Genomic DNA, 17,638 nt, shown 5'->3' on the forward strand with positions numbered 1-17,638 from the left:
CGTCATTATGTCAAGCCCGCCCACCGACTCTATACATGATGTGATTAGCCTGACCAGAGATTGTTTTTTCCAGCTCGCAAGTCAACGGAAAGTTGCTAGACGGCCTGGCTGCAAATTAGATTTACTTCTGCTAGGGTGCGTCTAAATTTCTAGGCTAGGTCTATTGTAATTTTTCACATAATTTGATATGTTTATTTAGTAGCCAAGACCACCTAAACCGAGTCGAGACCAAGACTAGTTTGTGTGGTTGAAACCAGACCAAGGCAGGGCAAGACCAAGTCGAGACCAAAACCAGACCAGCACTCCTCAAATCCATCTAAAAAATCTGTATCTGCTGTCTGAGAAATGTCTTATATTTAATCAACAATACAATTAGATTAATAATACACTATATAAAGCTGTTACCAATCAAATCACTAACAATAACATTAATATTTGTGTTGCAGAGGTGGCACAGAAGTCACATCTGAGTTGGTACAATTACACCTGCATAAATAATGTTCAGATTCATTTTTTAAAAGTAACATTTTGTGATTGGGTAAAAAATTATACATATTTTAAATATGAAACTGAAATCAAGACACTTAATAAGTGAGTCACTAAATCATTGTTTCAACAAATTTGTTCAAAGCAACTGATTTTTTTTATAAAATCAATATCACATTTGCAATCTTGCTCATATTAGTGAAAACAGCTCTCTTGCTCTTGTGATATTGCTTCATTATATCCTAAATCAGGGGTTTTCAAAACCATTCCTGGAGCCTCCCCAGCACTGCACATTTTGGATATTTCCCTTATTGGACACACCCAGCTCAGCTCATGGAGTACTAAACTAATCAGCTGATGAGTTAATACAGCTGTGTTAAATAAGACACTAATAAGGGAGACATCCAAAATGTGCAGTGCTGGGGAGGCTCCAGGAATGATTTGAAAACCCCTGTCCTATATTATATTTAAAAAATAGATCTCATATAAGCAGGTTTTTGCAATCATATCTTGACTTTTTGGGGGGGATTTTAATTCATAAACATGAATTTGTGCCATTTTTGAGACATTCCTGCATTGATTTTCGAACCCGGCACCACAGTAACAACAGAAATCACATTTGAAATTGAAGTTATGGATTGCATTATTATATAGCAGTTCAATAACTACCAGTAAGTTTCACATCAAATCACATCAATGGTGTTAACAAATAAATCAAACAATGCACTGGCAATTTAGTGATTTTGTTTGCAGTTCTGGTCTTAGCCAGTCTTGAGATAAAATTCTGAGTCCTCTTTTATCCAGTGCAACACCTAACACTATTATCCAGTGCAATATCTTTAATACTTTGTTGCCACTGTGCATACAATGCTGACACAACATCATCTCAAGATGTCTAAAAACAGTGCAGTTCACTAGGACTTGGAACATAGCTAACGAAAGTTCACAAGAAGAATTGACAAAAGCTAATGTCACAAAATTATGCCAGACTAAATCTATCTCCCAACAATGGGAGGAAAAAAATCAATTTCTTTACAGTTAAATAAAGATCAGATGGTTTTATTTAAAGTCTCATTGCATTCTAAGAGAATCCTATCAGCCAGACATTTTGAATCCAATATACTTATCAAAAATACAGCAACATGTCCCGTCAAAACACATCATTTCAGTGATATATGAATATTTCAAAAAGTTGTCAAACTTCAGCTCCGCAGTTATTTTCCCTACGCTGCTTAGACTTCATGTTTCCATTTCTACCACTCTTCAAACCACACAAGGATGTGCACAAGCAGCAGTGCTTGAAATTCAACACCTAACATCTCTGGAATCTAAGATCAAGGTTGACTAAATCCAAGAGAGGAACAGAAAAAGACAACTGGGAGAGGTGACGCGAGGAGAGACGAAAGTAGGGTTGAGGAGAGGTGAGAGGAGGAAATGCCTGAGAGAGACAGAGGGATGAGAACAGAGGTGGGTATAGCTGAACGTTGTGTCAGCAAAAAGAGAAAAGTAACTTATTAGGAGAAATCGTGAAAAATGGGGTGAGATGGGGATAATAAAACAAAAAGTCTTACGAAACACTCAGCCGCGTCGTCCATGATGCCCAGCTGGAAACGCTGCTCGTCTTGGAAGGTTTTGGCCAGAGCGCTGCGCAGAGCGTCCGATGGGAGCACCTTCTCACTGCTGAACTGGAACTGGGCGAAGATGCTCTGAAACCACAAAGGGAAACGGCACCTCAAAGTAAGAAAGAGAAACTGATGCAAATAAGAAACGCCACAGCACACAACAGCTTTCGGGAGCCTGCACACTCACTGTGGAGAGAATACACATCAAGAGAGGAGGGCTGACATACTGTACTGTAAAAACATTGCACTGCAATACAACCAATCACAGACTCTGTTAGGGCAAATCAATAAACAAACACACAGGCTGTTTCAAAACCTAGTGACTTGCCTACTTACTCCTTAGAAAGCATTTTTGTACATGATGGCCAACAATGCAATCTAGCTAGGTAGATCAGCAGGTTTTGAAGGACGGCAAACATGCCAACATGCCTGTGATAATGTCAACAATGCTAAAGAACAACAAATGCTCAAACATGCCCCAAAATGCTATTTAAGCAAAGGTACAAAATAAATACTAGTTATTTATGTAGCACATTTTTAAAACAAAATAGTAATTCGATGTGCCTTATGTTAGCAGAATAAAGAGGAAAAATACAATCACGTCCATTCAAAAATTAAGTGTGGGTAAAACATAACGTTTAATGTTTAGGTAGCTGTAAAATAGTATGTCAAAATGTGTCTATGATGCACGAAAATAGTAAGCAGAAAGCTTTTTTTTAACAGCTAATGTTGATATGAATGTCCATAAAAGACAAGAAAATGTTCAAGTGTGCCCACCAATTCTGTCTAAATGGGCAGCTCAGTATGTTTTGAAATGTGTCAGTAGACAGTTGAAGTAGACAGTTCACTAGACTTTTAAGCAGCTATTGGACATTTGCTGAAATGTCCCAATATTAATGTTACCTAGGTAGACAACTCATTAGACTTTAAAGTGCCCCTATTATGCTATTTTAAAGTTTCCTAATTTCATTTTGGAGGTCTCTACCAACAGGTATACATGCATCAAAGGTAAAAAAAAAACACAATGTTGAGTGATTCTAAATCGACTCACTGGATTAATCAGTGTTTCTAAATCCCACCTTTCAGCGAGCTGCTCTGCTCTAATTGGTCAGATGGCTCAGTCCATTGTGATTGGTCTACCGCATACAAGGTTTATTTCAGAAAAAAAGGGCATCACCATAACTGAACTTCAGCTACATCAGGAGGCTTCCTGTTCCTAAAGCTCAGCGACTGTACACACCATTAAGACAGTAACAATGATGTCGATTTTACAACAAAGCCCAGCACGAGTCTGAAACGATGATGAAACATCAGAAGAACTTTGGGTTATTAAACTCTAACCTTGAGCACGAACCTCTGAGTTTCTCAGAGATGCTACTCAGTTTGAGGTACGGTATGAGGTGTTTAAACTGTGTGTGTGTGTGTGTGTGTGTAATATCAGGACACAAATGTGTATAATGACATGGGTATGACATAGGTATTACAAGGAGAGGGCGAAATTTAAATATGAGGACATTCCCCGTCCCCACTTTTTAAAAGGCTTATAAATCTTACAGAATGAGTTTTTTTGAGAAAGTAAAAAGATGGGTAGGTTTAGGGGCAGGGGCAGTGTAGAGGGATAGAAAATACAGTTTATACAGTATAAAAACAGTACGCCTATGGAATGTTCCCACATTTCACAAAAACAAACAGTGCATGTGTTAGCAACATTTCCAAAACAAATCTTGCTCCATCCTTCATCTTTACCCAAAGTAATAAGAATGATAGACAATCTGCATTAACAGGCATAGTTTTAGGTAATGGTGCAGTATTTACAGTAGTATTTCAGTAATACAGTAATAACATGAGTAAGCCGGTGATACTCACACAATATGAAACACAACAAACATTGCAGAGAGTCCAGTATCAGCTGCAGTGTTCAAGCTTTCCCTGGTCAAAGAAATAAGTGGACAGGCAATATGCTAATGTTTCATCATGACTTCACAACAAAACGGCTTAGTGCTTGTTTGAAAAAATGATTTGTTCAATTGACTCAGACAATAACTTTATATATGATGCACCTTCTGATTTAAAACTGCAGGATGTTTTCATTCACTTAGAACTATGCTGCACATTGCATGAAAGGAAATTTTCAAAAATCCACAATAGGGGCTCTTTAAAAAAGATAATATATGAAATCTATAAATGTTTGAAAAAAAATTCCAACACTTCTATTTTTAACACTTTCAGATTTTAATATTTTTTGTTTTAAAAGAAGTCTCTAAAGTTCAACAAGGCTGTATTTTTTTTGATCAATAATACAGAAATATTGTAAAGTATTATTATTAAAAAAATAACTATTCTATTTTAATCTTTTTTTTTATGTAATTCATTCCTGCGATGGCAAAGCTAAATTTTGTCTTCTGTCACATGATCCTTCAGAAATCAAGTTTTTTAGCATTCTTTGATGCTCTTCTAAAACATAAATATCTTTACTGTTACTTTTGATCTGTTTAATGCATCCTTGCTGAATAAAAGTACTAACTTCTTTCCAAGAAATAAAAATAATAAAATGTTTTGTAAAATGTTCAAAGTAAAATGTTCAAAATTTTGAACAGTAGTGAAATTAGAAGCTCATTAGTTTGACTGAGAATTGTTTTTCAAATGAGCCCAAAAATGTTATCTATAGGTAGGTGAGCTCACCTAAAAACAGTGGACATGCCTAAATGCTGTACGTACAGACAGCTCAATGTGTTTAACAACACAGCCATACGTTCAGACAGATGTATGCCAACCTTTTCACAACATAAAATTTTGTGGAGCCTCACACTACTCATTCGATTGGACAAGCTCGCCGCTGTAGCACTGGTTGGGAAACATCTAACTAAGATACTGAGCTCATTAACAGTGAACGCTCAAACAAATGCAGAGTCCTAAATGCCTGCGGTGGAATCTATTCTCTTGTCCATCAGCATTGGCACTGTTATTGAACTCAATGAACAATGACTGCAACACAATGCTCTCTCACCAGAGGACATCCTGATAAGCTGAACAATTGGACTCGGGCAAAACTCACAGTGCAAAGGCAAATATTCGCTGCGGCTGCAAACACACACACACACACACACACACACACACACACACACACACACACACACACACACACACACACACACACACACACACACACACATACTGCAGTTTTAAAATCCTCATATATGCAGTGGGCACAGTGCCCAAGGCAGTCCCCCTATATGAAGGTGGGATGGGGGGTTTACCCCTGAGCGGGACAAGCCGGTGGCTCTGGAACAGGTAATGCAGTGTGATGACTGCACTGCGCCAAGGAGAGAAAGAAAGAGAATGGAGGGAGGGTGGAAGAAAATGAGAGAAAGAGTGGGAGGGACAGACGTAGAGGGTTATGTACCCCACTGAGGAAACTCGATGAGAGGAAAATTCAGCCACTGCATCATTTCCCCATGCAGCTCTAATCACACATTGCTCAGCCCAGCTAAGAGCCTGGAGTGATTTTCGCCTATGGACATATTTTAATGTCCTCTTCCTTCCCCATCTCTCTCTCTCTCTCTCTCTCTCTCTCTCTCTCTCTCTCTCTCTCTCTCTCTCTCTCTCTCTCGGAGCTGATGAAACACTCAGGACAGATAAGGGCCAAATGGAAGTCTGGTGTGTGTACGCAGCAAATATATCACTCGGGCAATCAGTGCCCAACCAAACTGCAGCTCTGTTCCGCTCTCCTCAGCGAGAGTGGGATGGCAGCACACGCCCTCACATGCTTGCGACAAACTGATGTAGAAGAATAGTCTATCTAAAGTAAAGAAAAAAACAACTGTTGAAAAGCATGTTGTTTTTCCATGTAGTTTTGTGTTCTTAGACAGGCAAAGTCTTCTCCCACACCCATTCCTTGAGACTTTTTCAACAGAGGTGTGAACGACCAGGCTAAAACAGGGGGAATTTCATGACACTTTAAAGACTCGGGTATATTTAATTTGTGACGTTCTTCTACGTCTGTAGAAGTTGAGTGCATAAGCTGTTTAAAGTATTCTCTATTGACCATGGGCATGGATGAACGCATTCTGACCTAATAGACCTAATTTAAGCACTCAAATCACTTGCGTATATACAAAATATTTGAGCTGCACACAGCGAGGACAACAGCAGACTGTGCTGAGGACGAAAACTGCATCACGTGGTGCATCACCGACGTGTTTAAAGTATTCCAGCTTAGTTGAGGTGTGTGCCGCACCATTGGCACTAGTCAGACGCTATCTGCAGCAAAGACCATCCAGGCAAGAAATCACTCGGATTGGCTGTCCTAATGCTGCATTCACACCGAACATGAACGATTTGAGCGTCAAATTTGCATCTATAGTGTCTAATTGGACACTTGAACGTTTAGAATCCACTTGCGCGTCCAAAGTGATTGGGGCACATGTATAAAGACATGACACGATAAACAGAGGTCCTGACTCTCTCAGCTGGGGGTTTGGTGGGTGTTATGGTGCAATATGGCTGCCGTCGCATCATCCAGGTGGATGCTGCACATTGGTGGTGGTTGAGGAGTTTCCCCTTTGAATGCTTAGAAAAGCACTATATAAATGTAACAAATTATTGTCTGTTTGCACAATAGCTGACATTGATCGAGCATTCATTGAGAGAGTCCCTGCTCCGTATTTGCTCTGGAAAGCAGAACAGTGGCGTCTACCAGACCCTCCGGAGGCGTACCCAGTTTGGTGAGTTTCACCACTTGCTCCAGAGCTGCGCATAGATGACGGCCGCTTTCAGCGATACTTAGTAGTTGACTTTACTGTCCAATTGACTTCCGCCTGTTTGATGACCTTCCCAGTTTGATGACCTGTTGTCTCGCATCGGAGCGAGGATCATCCTACAGGATGGCAACAGGCGCTATATCCCAGCTGCCTGTCCATCTGTCTTGACAGCAGCAAGCAGGCTCCCGATTGGTTAACGAACTGACACTAAAGTTCCGATTTTTCAACTCGGGTGTCAGGCGCGAATTCGGTTTAAACGCATGAATGCACAAAAAGCACCAAATAAAATCACTTGTGCATAAAGCACGTATCCCGCAGGACACTCTTTCGCGCGAACTGGACGTGCAAATGAGGCAAAATTGAGTCCATCACTCCGTGCTAAACACATCTATCTGGACCTCTATACGCGCATCAATGCATCTTTATATTGACTTGGAAACTAGTTGCTTCAGACGCTCAATTTGATCTTGGTGTGAACCACAGACTGTAAAAAATATGGACGTAGTGTCCGTGACGTCACTCATAGGATTCCGAAAAGCTGGGAGGTTGCCGCTTGGTGTGAACACAGCATTAGCAAGCCAGTGCATGAGAAGAAAAAACAGAAGTGATAAAATGACAAAATGGTGCCGTTTTGTTTACAGTTTGTTTATCCGCAGACTTTTTTCTTCTGGTTTCCCTTTTTAAATGACAAATACAGACTACTGCCACTTGCTGGCATGGAGAGCTACTTCCTCTCAAGCAGTGCTAGTTGGCTGTTGTCTTTCCAATGTTTAAGCAGAACTTTTTGGCTCAGACACAGACAATGTGGAACAACATTCAGCTTTTGACACAGCTAGATCTTTGATATCAGTTTTATTTGTCTGAGCCTTTATAGGCCTGGTCAAGCTGGTCTTTAGCTTGTCTAGATGGTCTCCCAGTCTGGACAGCTGAAGAGGGATCAAAATCTCTTTAAAATAAGGCAACAGACCAGACTAACCAGGTGTGGAGACAAGCAAACCATATTAGGCAGTTTTCTCAGCAGGGATATACTAATTATTTTACAGAAATAAATAAAACATTGTGTATGAATATTTAGTTCTGCTCATATATATCTAATTAACTTGCCTCAAACAAAACTCTTGAGTCTCTTTCAAAGACATGATGCAACTAACCTGGAAAATTTACACAAATCAAGAGACTAGTTTACTCCCAGGCTAGCTCAACAAGCCAAATTATACCAGTCATATATGCTTTTCAAAGAGCTATCTAACCAATACTGACACATATAAACCAGTCTGAACCACTCGTGACCTTCCCAATAAAGACATTTTATATAAACTCCTCAAGTTTCAACCACAAACTGGGAACCCCATTTGAGGGTTGAGTCCTCTAGGTGTGTAATAGCAGGTAATGTAAAGTGTGGCAGTGTGTGTGAGATGTAAAGTGCTTCTCATTTCAAACAAGGACATGGAATCCAACTGGACAGGTTGTACTCAAACCATGCAATGTCCAGTCATATGCATACATATACATACACATACACACAAACCACCAGAGATTGTGTTATCAGCTGCGAGCCCTCATGCGTAGCCTGTGAAATGAGACATTAACCTCCACTCAAAGACACTAGACTCAGACATCAGCAGTGACACATATCATCTGCACTGCTCAAAACTCACAAAGGCAATGAGAAAGTACAGACATGCATACACACACACACACACCCTTGACAGGAACAGCAATCTTGTGACGCACGTACATATATTAATATTAAACACTCCCCGGGCTCAGTTTTCAAATTGCAGAGGGATTGAATCTCATGCTGATTATGAGTTTGTAATTGGGTTTAACTCAATCGCTGATTCGCACTACATAAAATGGCCCAAACATAGAGGTGTCACTTGAACTTCTATAATAGGAAACATCATCGTAATAGAGGTGGCGTCTTGTGTGTGTGTGACTGTGACTTTGCATTTATTTAGATTGTGTTTGTGTGTGTGTTTGCTGCCTGCAGCGCTGCAGTTTCTCAGCGGGGCGTATGGTCAGTAGAGGTCACCAACCTCAAGGCACTATCACACCTCGTGAAGTGGCAGTAATGTGGGCTCTTGCCACACAATGTCACAATTCAGCCTCTGTGACATGCAGCCTCTCTGGTCACAAACATTATAGACTTAAAAATGCAGTCAGAGTGTTCTGTTTTTTTTATTTAGTACAATGACATCTAATATTAATGAGAACTGTGAGATTATGTCCATTCATTGTCTCCCCTAAATGTGCATGTAAATAAATTAATACAATTACTGAATTTAACTAAAGTGTCCTGCACACTGTGCAATTTTTCAAAATCCTTTGAGAATGTTTCTTGCCAGACTGTACGAACATGATCCCCGATGTAAGCCATGTCACATTGTAAGATCTCAATTGTCATTAATGTCAGACTGTACGATAGTCGGACACATGCAAGAAAACTCATCCGGTGTTTTATTTCATCAATGAATGACGCGCTCGATGACAGTGAACTGCATTACACGTGAGACTGAAATGCTGGCTACAAAGAAATCTCTAGCTCTCGTTTTGGTCATAGTTTGTCTTGAAAAACCGAGATAATTGACGATCGTCGTAGGAGAAGTCACTCTGCAGGATTGTGCGCCAAATCTACTGACACCGATCAAATTTTACCTCAGACGAAATTCTGGCAGAGTGGTCATTAATCGGCTGCCGGTGAACATCTCAAACTAACGTCCAAAGACGTCAGATTTTAGTCTAGGATCAGAGGAATCTTTTAGGATTTGCTAAATTTGTCTCAGACGGCCAAATCGTGGGCAAAATCGCACAGTGTGCAGAGTGCTTAAGAGAAAATTCTTTCAATTGCTACTTTTTTTTACTACTCATTACACTTAGTTGAGGTGATTTAAAGGTGTCATGAACAAGCTTTTAAAAAATGTATACTGTTGTCTGAGGTCAACGTATGACGTTTGCATGTTTTTTACAAACAAAAACATCATAACTAATAAGTAATAGGCTATACATTTTTACACTGGTTTTGAGGCTCTCTCCCGAACACTCGGTTTTGTTGGATGTGCTGCACTGGAGACTTAGAAGTAAATGCCCACGGCTAGGATTGGAGAAGATTTGCGTATTTAATGAGCTTCAACTCCCTTGTCAGTTCACGGCAGGGATTGTTTTGAAAGTGGCAACCGGAATAATTCTTTGACAGGGCTCACAAAACGTATTTTTCAAATTAACACAATGATTTATCGCTCATCCACATGCAATTTATTTATTTTTTTATTACTTGGGCCGGCCGATTGGTGGATATAAGCGGGAACCGCAGGCGCTTCAAATGTCAAGAGAGTAAACAATGTAGATGAAGAAATCAATAATTTTTTTAACACTGATAATAATAAATGTTTCTTAACCCCCCCCAAAAAACATATCATAATGATTTCTGAAGGATCATGTGACACTGAAGACTGGAGTAATGGCTGCCTGAAAAATCTACTTTGCCATCACAGGTGTAGATTTAATTTTACAATATAGTCATATAATAAATGTAGCCTAGATGAGAGGCTTCTTTCAGAAACATTTAAAATAATCTGGCCAAGCACACTTTTGAAGTAAATAAAATGTAAATCAAAATACCACCCTCTAATAAAAAGACAAATTACTAGTATTAAAAAAAACACTAAATAGTTGGTAAGCCAAAAATGCAAAGATATCAAAGGAGCCAATCAGTAAATAATATTAGCCAAGTGTTGCATACTTGTGCAAACAATCAATATGAGATTTTTCATTTTCATCCCCCTCAGCTCATTTACATCTCAGTAAATGAACATGATATTCCCCACAGTGAGAACGCTTTCAAATAAACACATTTGTAGAATTCAGCGGTTTGAAGAAAGGAGCGGTGTGGTGAGGGCATATTTCAGCTCTCATTAGTAGCGTTAGGTTAGATCATTAAATTTCAATAACACGGCTGGCAAGCAGGCGGCTGGCGGGCGGCACGCGTGAGGAACTCTCATATCCAGTCGGACGAAACTAACGTTCCTTTATTAGAAATTAGCGAGGTGACCATGCCATTCAAGGCTATGGCAGGAGACAGCCAGAGCCATGAGATCACATGCCACCAGTCCACAGAGAGTTTGGCAGGGAAAAAGCTCATGACAAGACCTGTGGGACTGGAATCCGTCTCAGAGTTAAGCATTTACCACATAGGCCTAAACGGAAGCGTGCCGTCATGTTTATTAAGATGAAAAACAAATGCTGCCTAAACACTGCTGAAAAATGATGCAGTCAACTCAGCGACATTTGTCACTTCAGGTACTGTGAGACAAATAATTTTGAGAACCACAGTCATTCCTTTTTCCTTTCAAAACATAATGGAGGCTTAAAGCTTGTTTGCTTGGACGTGATTAAAATTAAAAGTCTCTTTCAAAGTCTGCAGTTTTGTTCTGAACACATCACCTAGACAATATCAAATACTTTTAGTCCCCGAATGGTTTAACAGTGAATAGGAATGGAGCTAAATTTAGCAACAGGTTTAATACGGTGAGAAAACCGGAGCAGGATGTGAGTGTGTGAGTGACGAATAAAGAATGAGAGAGAAGGAGAAGGACAGATCCTGGTAAACGGTCATAAATCCTGGCAAATATGTGAAAGCGGTCTCATGATACAGCTTTGTGTCACCACAGCAGGGTGATTTCTGATGCCTCAGCACTTCACACACACTTCATTTAGAAAGAGAGAGAGAGAGAGCACATTTCAATCACTGTGATGGATTTCACAAAGGCTTATTTGTGTTTCATATCAACAAAGTAGCCCTGAGAAAACATCAGCACAAGATCGGTCGGTCGGTCGCTCGGTCTGTCTATCTATCTATATACCCATTTATATATTTATCTATCAAGCAATCTGGAATACTTTTATACTTTGGAATAATGACTACAAAACTTCAGCAATCACCATAGTCCACCATGTCCAAAACCTACAGTGGCAAGTTTTACCACACGCACATCACTCATTCTTCTTAGTTCTTCTTTCTTTAACTCAAAACAATTTTGTATGTTCATGTATTATTTATTTAGCCATGTAATAAGTATGATATTAAAGTCAGCCAGTTGCTCTCCGTCTATCTACTGATCCAACCAACCAACCAACCAACCAAAACCAAATACATAAACGTTAAAGACTCTGGACCCTATTTTCTCTATCCTCATAGTGGCAGCACTATGAAATCATCTCAGTTTGACTTCTGTAACACTCTATACTGGACAATTCCACAGAGCCAACAGACCACTCATGTTGAAACAACCAACTCCAAGGAAACCAAGACCAAGAGGCACCGACAGTCTTTATGACATCATGTGGGCGTGACACTGGGCTATCAGAGAATAGAGTAGCCAAGGTAACAGGTAGCCGTGGAAACAATGGAGCAGGACCCGTGCTTACATTTGCAGAGGAACCAATTGTTCTGTTCTGAGAGAGCAAGATGCCTGGACATAAAATAAAGAGGTAAATCACCAAACACCAAAACAAGATTAGACCAGACATAAAGTAGAGAAAGAAAAAGACCTTTCAATCCGTCAGGCTATTTGTACTTCTCCTTTTCTCTCAGGCGTAAACACAGCCAACAAGAAATGCTGGTATTTTTGGAAACAAATGGCCAAGTGCAAATCTGACGGCAAAGATTTCTTTTAACACACAACAAGGAGCCTCTTAAAGAAATATGTCAGTTTTGTGACTTCATACTGGTATGTGACACCTTTAAATAGCACAGCTACTTTTAGCCTGAAGGCGACTAGAGAACAGGATATTGTTTGAGTGAGGGGTCTTTGCTTGTTATTTTAAAAGAGACCTGAGTTGCTTTTCCTAACATATATATCCCTCTCCTCCTCCACCTCCCGTCTCTATCAGCCGGCAGGCAGGAAATTAAAAAGACTTCCTCGAAAAGAGTGACAGTGCTTTTGATGTTAAGAATCTAATTTCTATTCTGATCCTGTGCTACAGTAAGGTCAGCGAGGAAGTCAATTAGTCCAAGCAGCCTCTACCCTTACTTTGCTTTGGATCATTAGAAGAGCAGCCTGGGCACTCTAGGAGACTCCTGTAGTAGCCTCAAGCTACTTTTATGAAAAGGCAATACTAACAGGAAGCACCTCTTGAATTAGTACTAAGCACAACATGGTCCTTTTTTGGAGGACCTGGTAACACTCACCTTCAGAGCGCAGAAGATACACGAGTCCTCCATGCACTTGTGGGTGTTCAGTTGACGGAAGCTTCTGCGGAAGATGTCAAGATGCCAAAGGACCTGTGGTCAAAAGAACACAAGGGTTAAGTCCACTAGTGAAAGAGTGTGAAATTTGAACTGTCAAGTGGACACTGAAGTGTCCATCAACAAAAACATCTCATAAACTACCCACATTTTTAAGAGAAACCACCGCCATTGCAGTTGAAAAAAGACTGAATGTTGTGTTTTAGATTATTCTACCCACCTTTGGGATAAAGGCTTTTAACTAGCTTTATCAGTAAGACTTCCTTGGCTATCCAATTTCGCCAGAAATTCCTTGCTGGTTGCCCAGTATTTTTGGTGGTAAACAGCATGCTTATGATCCACCATCTAAGCCAGCACTGAACCAAAATGTATGACCACTAACTAGCAGAACTTCCAAACCCACTGTTATCACAAATGCAATTTCACAATTGCATAGCGCCATCCAAACCTCACCTAATGGCATGACAAAAATTACCATTTTCAAACACAGTTTTTCCACTTTCATTGTTCAGGCCTAACAAGCAGGTTCCATCCCGTCAAAAACTCCATTAGTTAGACTTTTCAGGATACTCATGCAAATGAAACAACACTGAAAGTGCCACATAGCTATAGTCTTCCCTTTTTGGAGAAATCAACATACCAACAGATGGTTTACATGCTTAGTTGCCTCTGCACAGGAAGCTGGGATAGCATAAAGTAATTCAACATAGAAAAAAACACACACTACGACTCTCACTCACCCTCGGGCAGGTTTTCACATTACACAAAACAGCCCAGAGGCTTCCTGGCCCTGTCTTGCAGCGATCGGCCAATATCTGCACAATCCTCCAATCCTGTCAATAAATATAAGCCGGTCCTGGCTGCCGCTCTCACTCTGATCATCTGCCAGCTGTCCACTCCACTTAATCCTCTCTGTAGACCAGGAATCCAACACTTCCAGTAGCCGTCCCGTCTCCGGCAGAGGTTTGGACCCGGATCCCGGTAGGACAAGAAGTAACGGGGAAGACAGGGAAGCGAAAGGATGGAGAGGAAGACGGTGAGAAATAGAGATGTGAGGACACAAACTGTCTGGGAGAGAGAGGTGCGATCGCACATGAGGAAGAGAGACGGAGAGGGAACGAAGGAAGGGGAGGGGGGAAAGAGAGAGAGAGAGAGAGAGAGAGAGAGAGAGAGAGAGAGAGAGAGAGAGAGAGAGAGAGAGAGAGAGAGAGAGAGAGAGAGAGAGAGAGAGAGAGAGAGAGATATGGAGAAGTGCGTAAGAATAAGAACGTGTGTGGAGCTCAGAGGGGGAGATTGCTGCAGAGATATGAAGCTATGAATAACCGAGACATGCAGTACACGCTGCGGATCAGAGTCGTTTGGAGTTCACCTGCCCCGGGCACAACTCAACTCATCATATAGAGCAAGACGTAAAGAACCTGCAAAACTAAAGTGGAACAAACAGCGAGACAGCACCTTTACCCGCAAGCAACCATCTGGACCTGAACACAGACACACCTCACCAATGATCAAAGCTTTACCCATTCCTAATGCACCCTGCACTGCCAAATGGGCCCAAAAACAAACCCATAATATCATCATCATCATCATCCAAAACTGGCCGTATACACAAAGACCACACACATAACAGATCAGCATTGTTCTTCAGTAAAGCAATAAAAAAGGACAACAATGCAGAAAAGCAGCAAAATCTCACTGTGTGTGGAAATCAGTTCTATCTGCTAACAATGCAGGAATGCCACACTGAGCTTGGGAAGCTGTGCTTTATTATTTTCTGTAGGGCTTGTGAGCGTACAATAGCCTGTGACATGTCTATACCTTACTGCAAATAATACACTAAGGCTAAATCCTAAATCAGGCAGTAAATCCTCAATCATATTTGGTCATTGTCAAAGCACATTTGGTCCTAGATAAAGGGACATAGAATGAAATAGCAATTGTTAAATATCCAAGTAAGCCAAGCTAAATAAAACTTGTTTAGTAAAACTTACTAGTAGATAGTTTAGATGTTTGTTTTAAGCAGAATTTTTGAATTTACATTATTTAAAATAAATAATATTTAATTATAAATAGGTCAGATTAAAATAAATAAATAAAAACACCAGATTGTCCTATAATCAATGTATACACACTTTTTTTTTTTTTTTTTTTGCTTTTTTCAGAGGAGAGTTCCTATGGATTTATGAGATTCCATTATAAAAACTATGGTAGATTATAATTTTATTTTATTTTAGATTAAAAAAAAACATGCATAATTTTACTGACATTTCTTTTTTAATCTTGCTGTTCCTATGGCTTTATGGGATTCAATTATTAAAACTATGTTAGATTAAAATAGCAAATAAAATAAAAACACCAGATTGTCCTTTGATCAATGCATACACTCTAAAAACTGCTGGGTTAAAAACAACCCAAGTTGGGTTGAGACTGGACAAACCCAGGGTTCTTTAAATGGGTCCATTCAATGGGTTCAAACAACCCAATGTCTGGGTTTGTCCATTTTCAACCCAACTTTGGTTGTTTTTAACCCAGCATTTTTTAGAGTGTACTTTTATTAACTTGATTCCTTTTTTTCAGAGGAGAGTTCCTATGGCTTTATGGGATTTCATTATAAAAACTATGGAAAATTCAATAAATAAATAAATAAATAAATAAATAAATAAATAAATAAATAAATAAATAAATACTCAAACAAATAAGTAAAAAAATAAATAAATTAAAACACCAGATTGTCCTTTAATCAATTCATACTTGTACTAACCATTTATTTTTTAATCTTGCTGTTTCTATTCTTGCTTGACTTAATTATAAAAACTATGGTAAAATAAATCAAATACCAGAGTGTCCTTTTATCCATGCATGCTTACTTTTACTAAGAGTTTCTTTTTGAATCGTACTGTTGCTATGGCTTTATGGGATAACAAACTGTCAACTGTTCGCACACTTTAGAATTCCTTCAGATCACAGATACATTGTTCACCTACTATATCATGAATACTGAGCATCCTGAAGTTCTACTTGACACTCCTTTTTGCATACTCTCTAGCAGGGAAGTACACATATTTAGACACAGGGTATGTGAGGACCGAAATCTATAGCAACCTTACAGTGAATCTTCATGTGGCGAGACATTTGCTGCCCTATGTGCTGCAGAAAGCCATCGCATAAACCTATGCGTGCAGCTCTAAAGTCTAAACCAAAGCTACTCTCCTCTAAAAAAAGGCAGAGACAAACAAACAGGGAAATAATCACGAACAAATCGCTAAGTGCAGGACTCCCCTGAGACTGGTGGAAAATAAATAGATGCGTTTCATAACTAATACACAAAGCATCTGCATTAGGTCCGAGGAACAGAGAACACTAAAGCCCCATTGATTGGGCTAAATATGTGGAAGGGGATTATATAATGTTTTTTTTCTTCTTTATCTCTCTCCTTCTAACACTCCCAGTTTTTTCAAGCACCCACTTTATGTCTCTTAGCATTATGAAATGATCCTTTGGGTCTTTACCTAGAGTCAGGATGTAGATAGATAATGCCATCATGTTACTACATAAAACATTACACCCCTATCCTTAACACAGCAAATGGCTTTCTCATGTCCACTCAAATGATAACACATAGGGTCACACACACTTAAACATACATACACAAAGCAAAGCTCAGGAACCTCAGCTCTCGTCTCTGTTCCCAAAAGCCCCGTGGCAGCACTACGTGATTGTCAGTTCAGTCTCAGGGCAGATTTGCTGCTAGTCTCTGCAGCTCTTAAGCCTGGCCTGGTTTCCTCTCAGCAGCCGCACATCCTCAAAGAGCTCTGCACTCATATGTTCCGACCTCCCTGCCCTTGCTTTTTGCTCATTTGAACTCTCTCCAGTATAAAATACAAAATTTGACATGGTGCTATATTATACACTGTATAAAGTAAAGCAAAAATTCAGGGCAGCAACTCTAAGAAAAAGGTGCAAGAGATACTTTTATATCTGTGGTTAGTACAGCTGTATATAAGTTATTCGCATTCAGTCTAATGTTGCGTTTACACCTGACTTTAACATACAACCTGTATCTGGATGTTGTCCACATAGACATTGAAAAGACAAGTGTAAACGTGTTTCTGATGGGAATGTTATCCGAACAGTGTGTCATAGCAGAGTTAGCGGAGAATGCATGATCGGATCTCAGTGTAATAAACACAATCTAGCTATTGTGTCAGCATTCACAGGTGGACAACTTGTAGACTTAAATAGACCTTTGAATAGACTTGATTTATGTTTCTATTGTTTCAGCATGTTTATTATAAAAAATCTCCCATTTCTGTCTATATTTCTTGCACGCTACAATCTTTGCACTTGAACCTGGATATGACTCATTTAACATGACCCACTTATTTTTAAAATAATAATATTCCTTCATTTAAACAACTTAAATTCATTTGAACTAAGACTGGAGATCGTATCAGAAAGGAAAGTAAGCGAATGAAAGCATTGCAAGCATTACTTAATTTGAAATTTTCAACAAAAAATATTGA

The 17,638-nt window shown here is 39.6% G+C and overlaps 1 protein-coding gene across 9 annotated transcripts in view; it reads right to left on the reverse strand.

Annotated features, from left to right (window-relative positions):
• Positions 1-17,638, reverse strand: part of usp54b (ubiquitin specific peptidase 54b) — a 151,846-nt gene that overhangs the window by 48,344 nt on the left and 85,864 nt on the right. For 8 of the 9 annotated variants that reach the window (XM_067430212.1, XM_067430207.1, XM_067430206.1 and 5 more), the window contains exons 3-4: positions 13,059-13,151; positions 2,058-2,192 (exon numbers count right to left, since the gene is read on the reverse strand). In XM_067430212.1, coding sequence (XP_067286313.1) covers positions 2,058-2,192; positions 13,059-13,151 — 228 coding nt within the window. Of the gene's footprint in view, positions 1-2,057; positions 2,193-13,058; positions 13,152-13,855; positions 14,194-17,638 lie in introns of those variants that run through there. The other variant, XM_067430209.1, reaches the window with a different exon arrangement.

Source organism: Pseudorasbora parva, chromosome 21 (genome assembly GCF_024679245.1).
Source record: "Pseudorasbora parva isolate DD20220531a chromosome 21, ASM2467924v1, whole genome shotgun sequence".
NCBI lineage: Eukaryota > Metazoa > Chordata > Actinopteri > Cypriniformes > Gobionidae > Pseudorasbora > Pseudorasbora parva.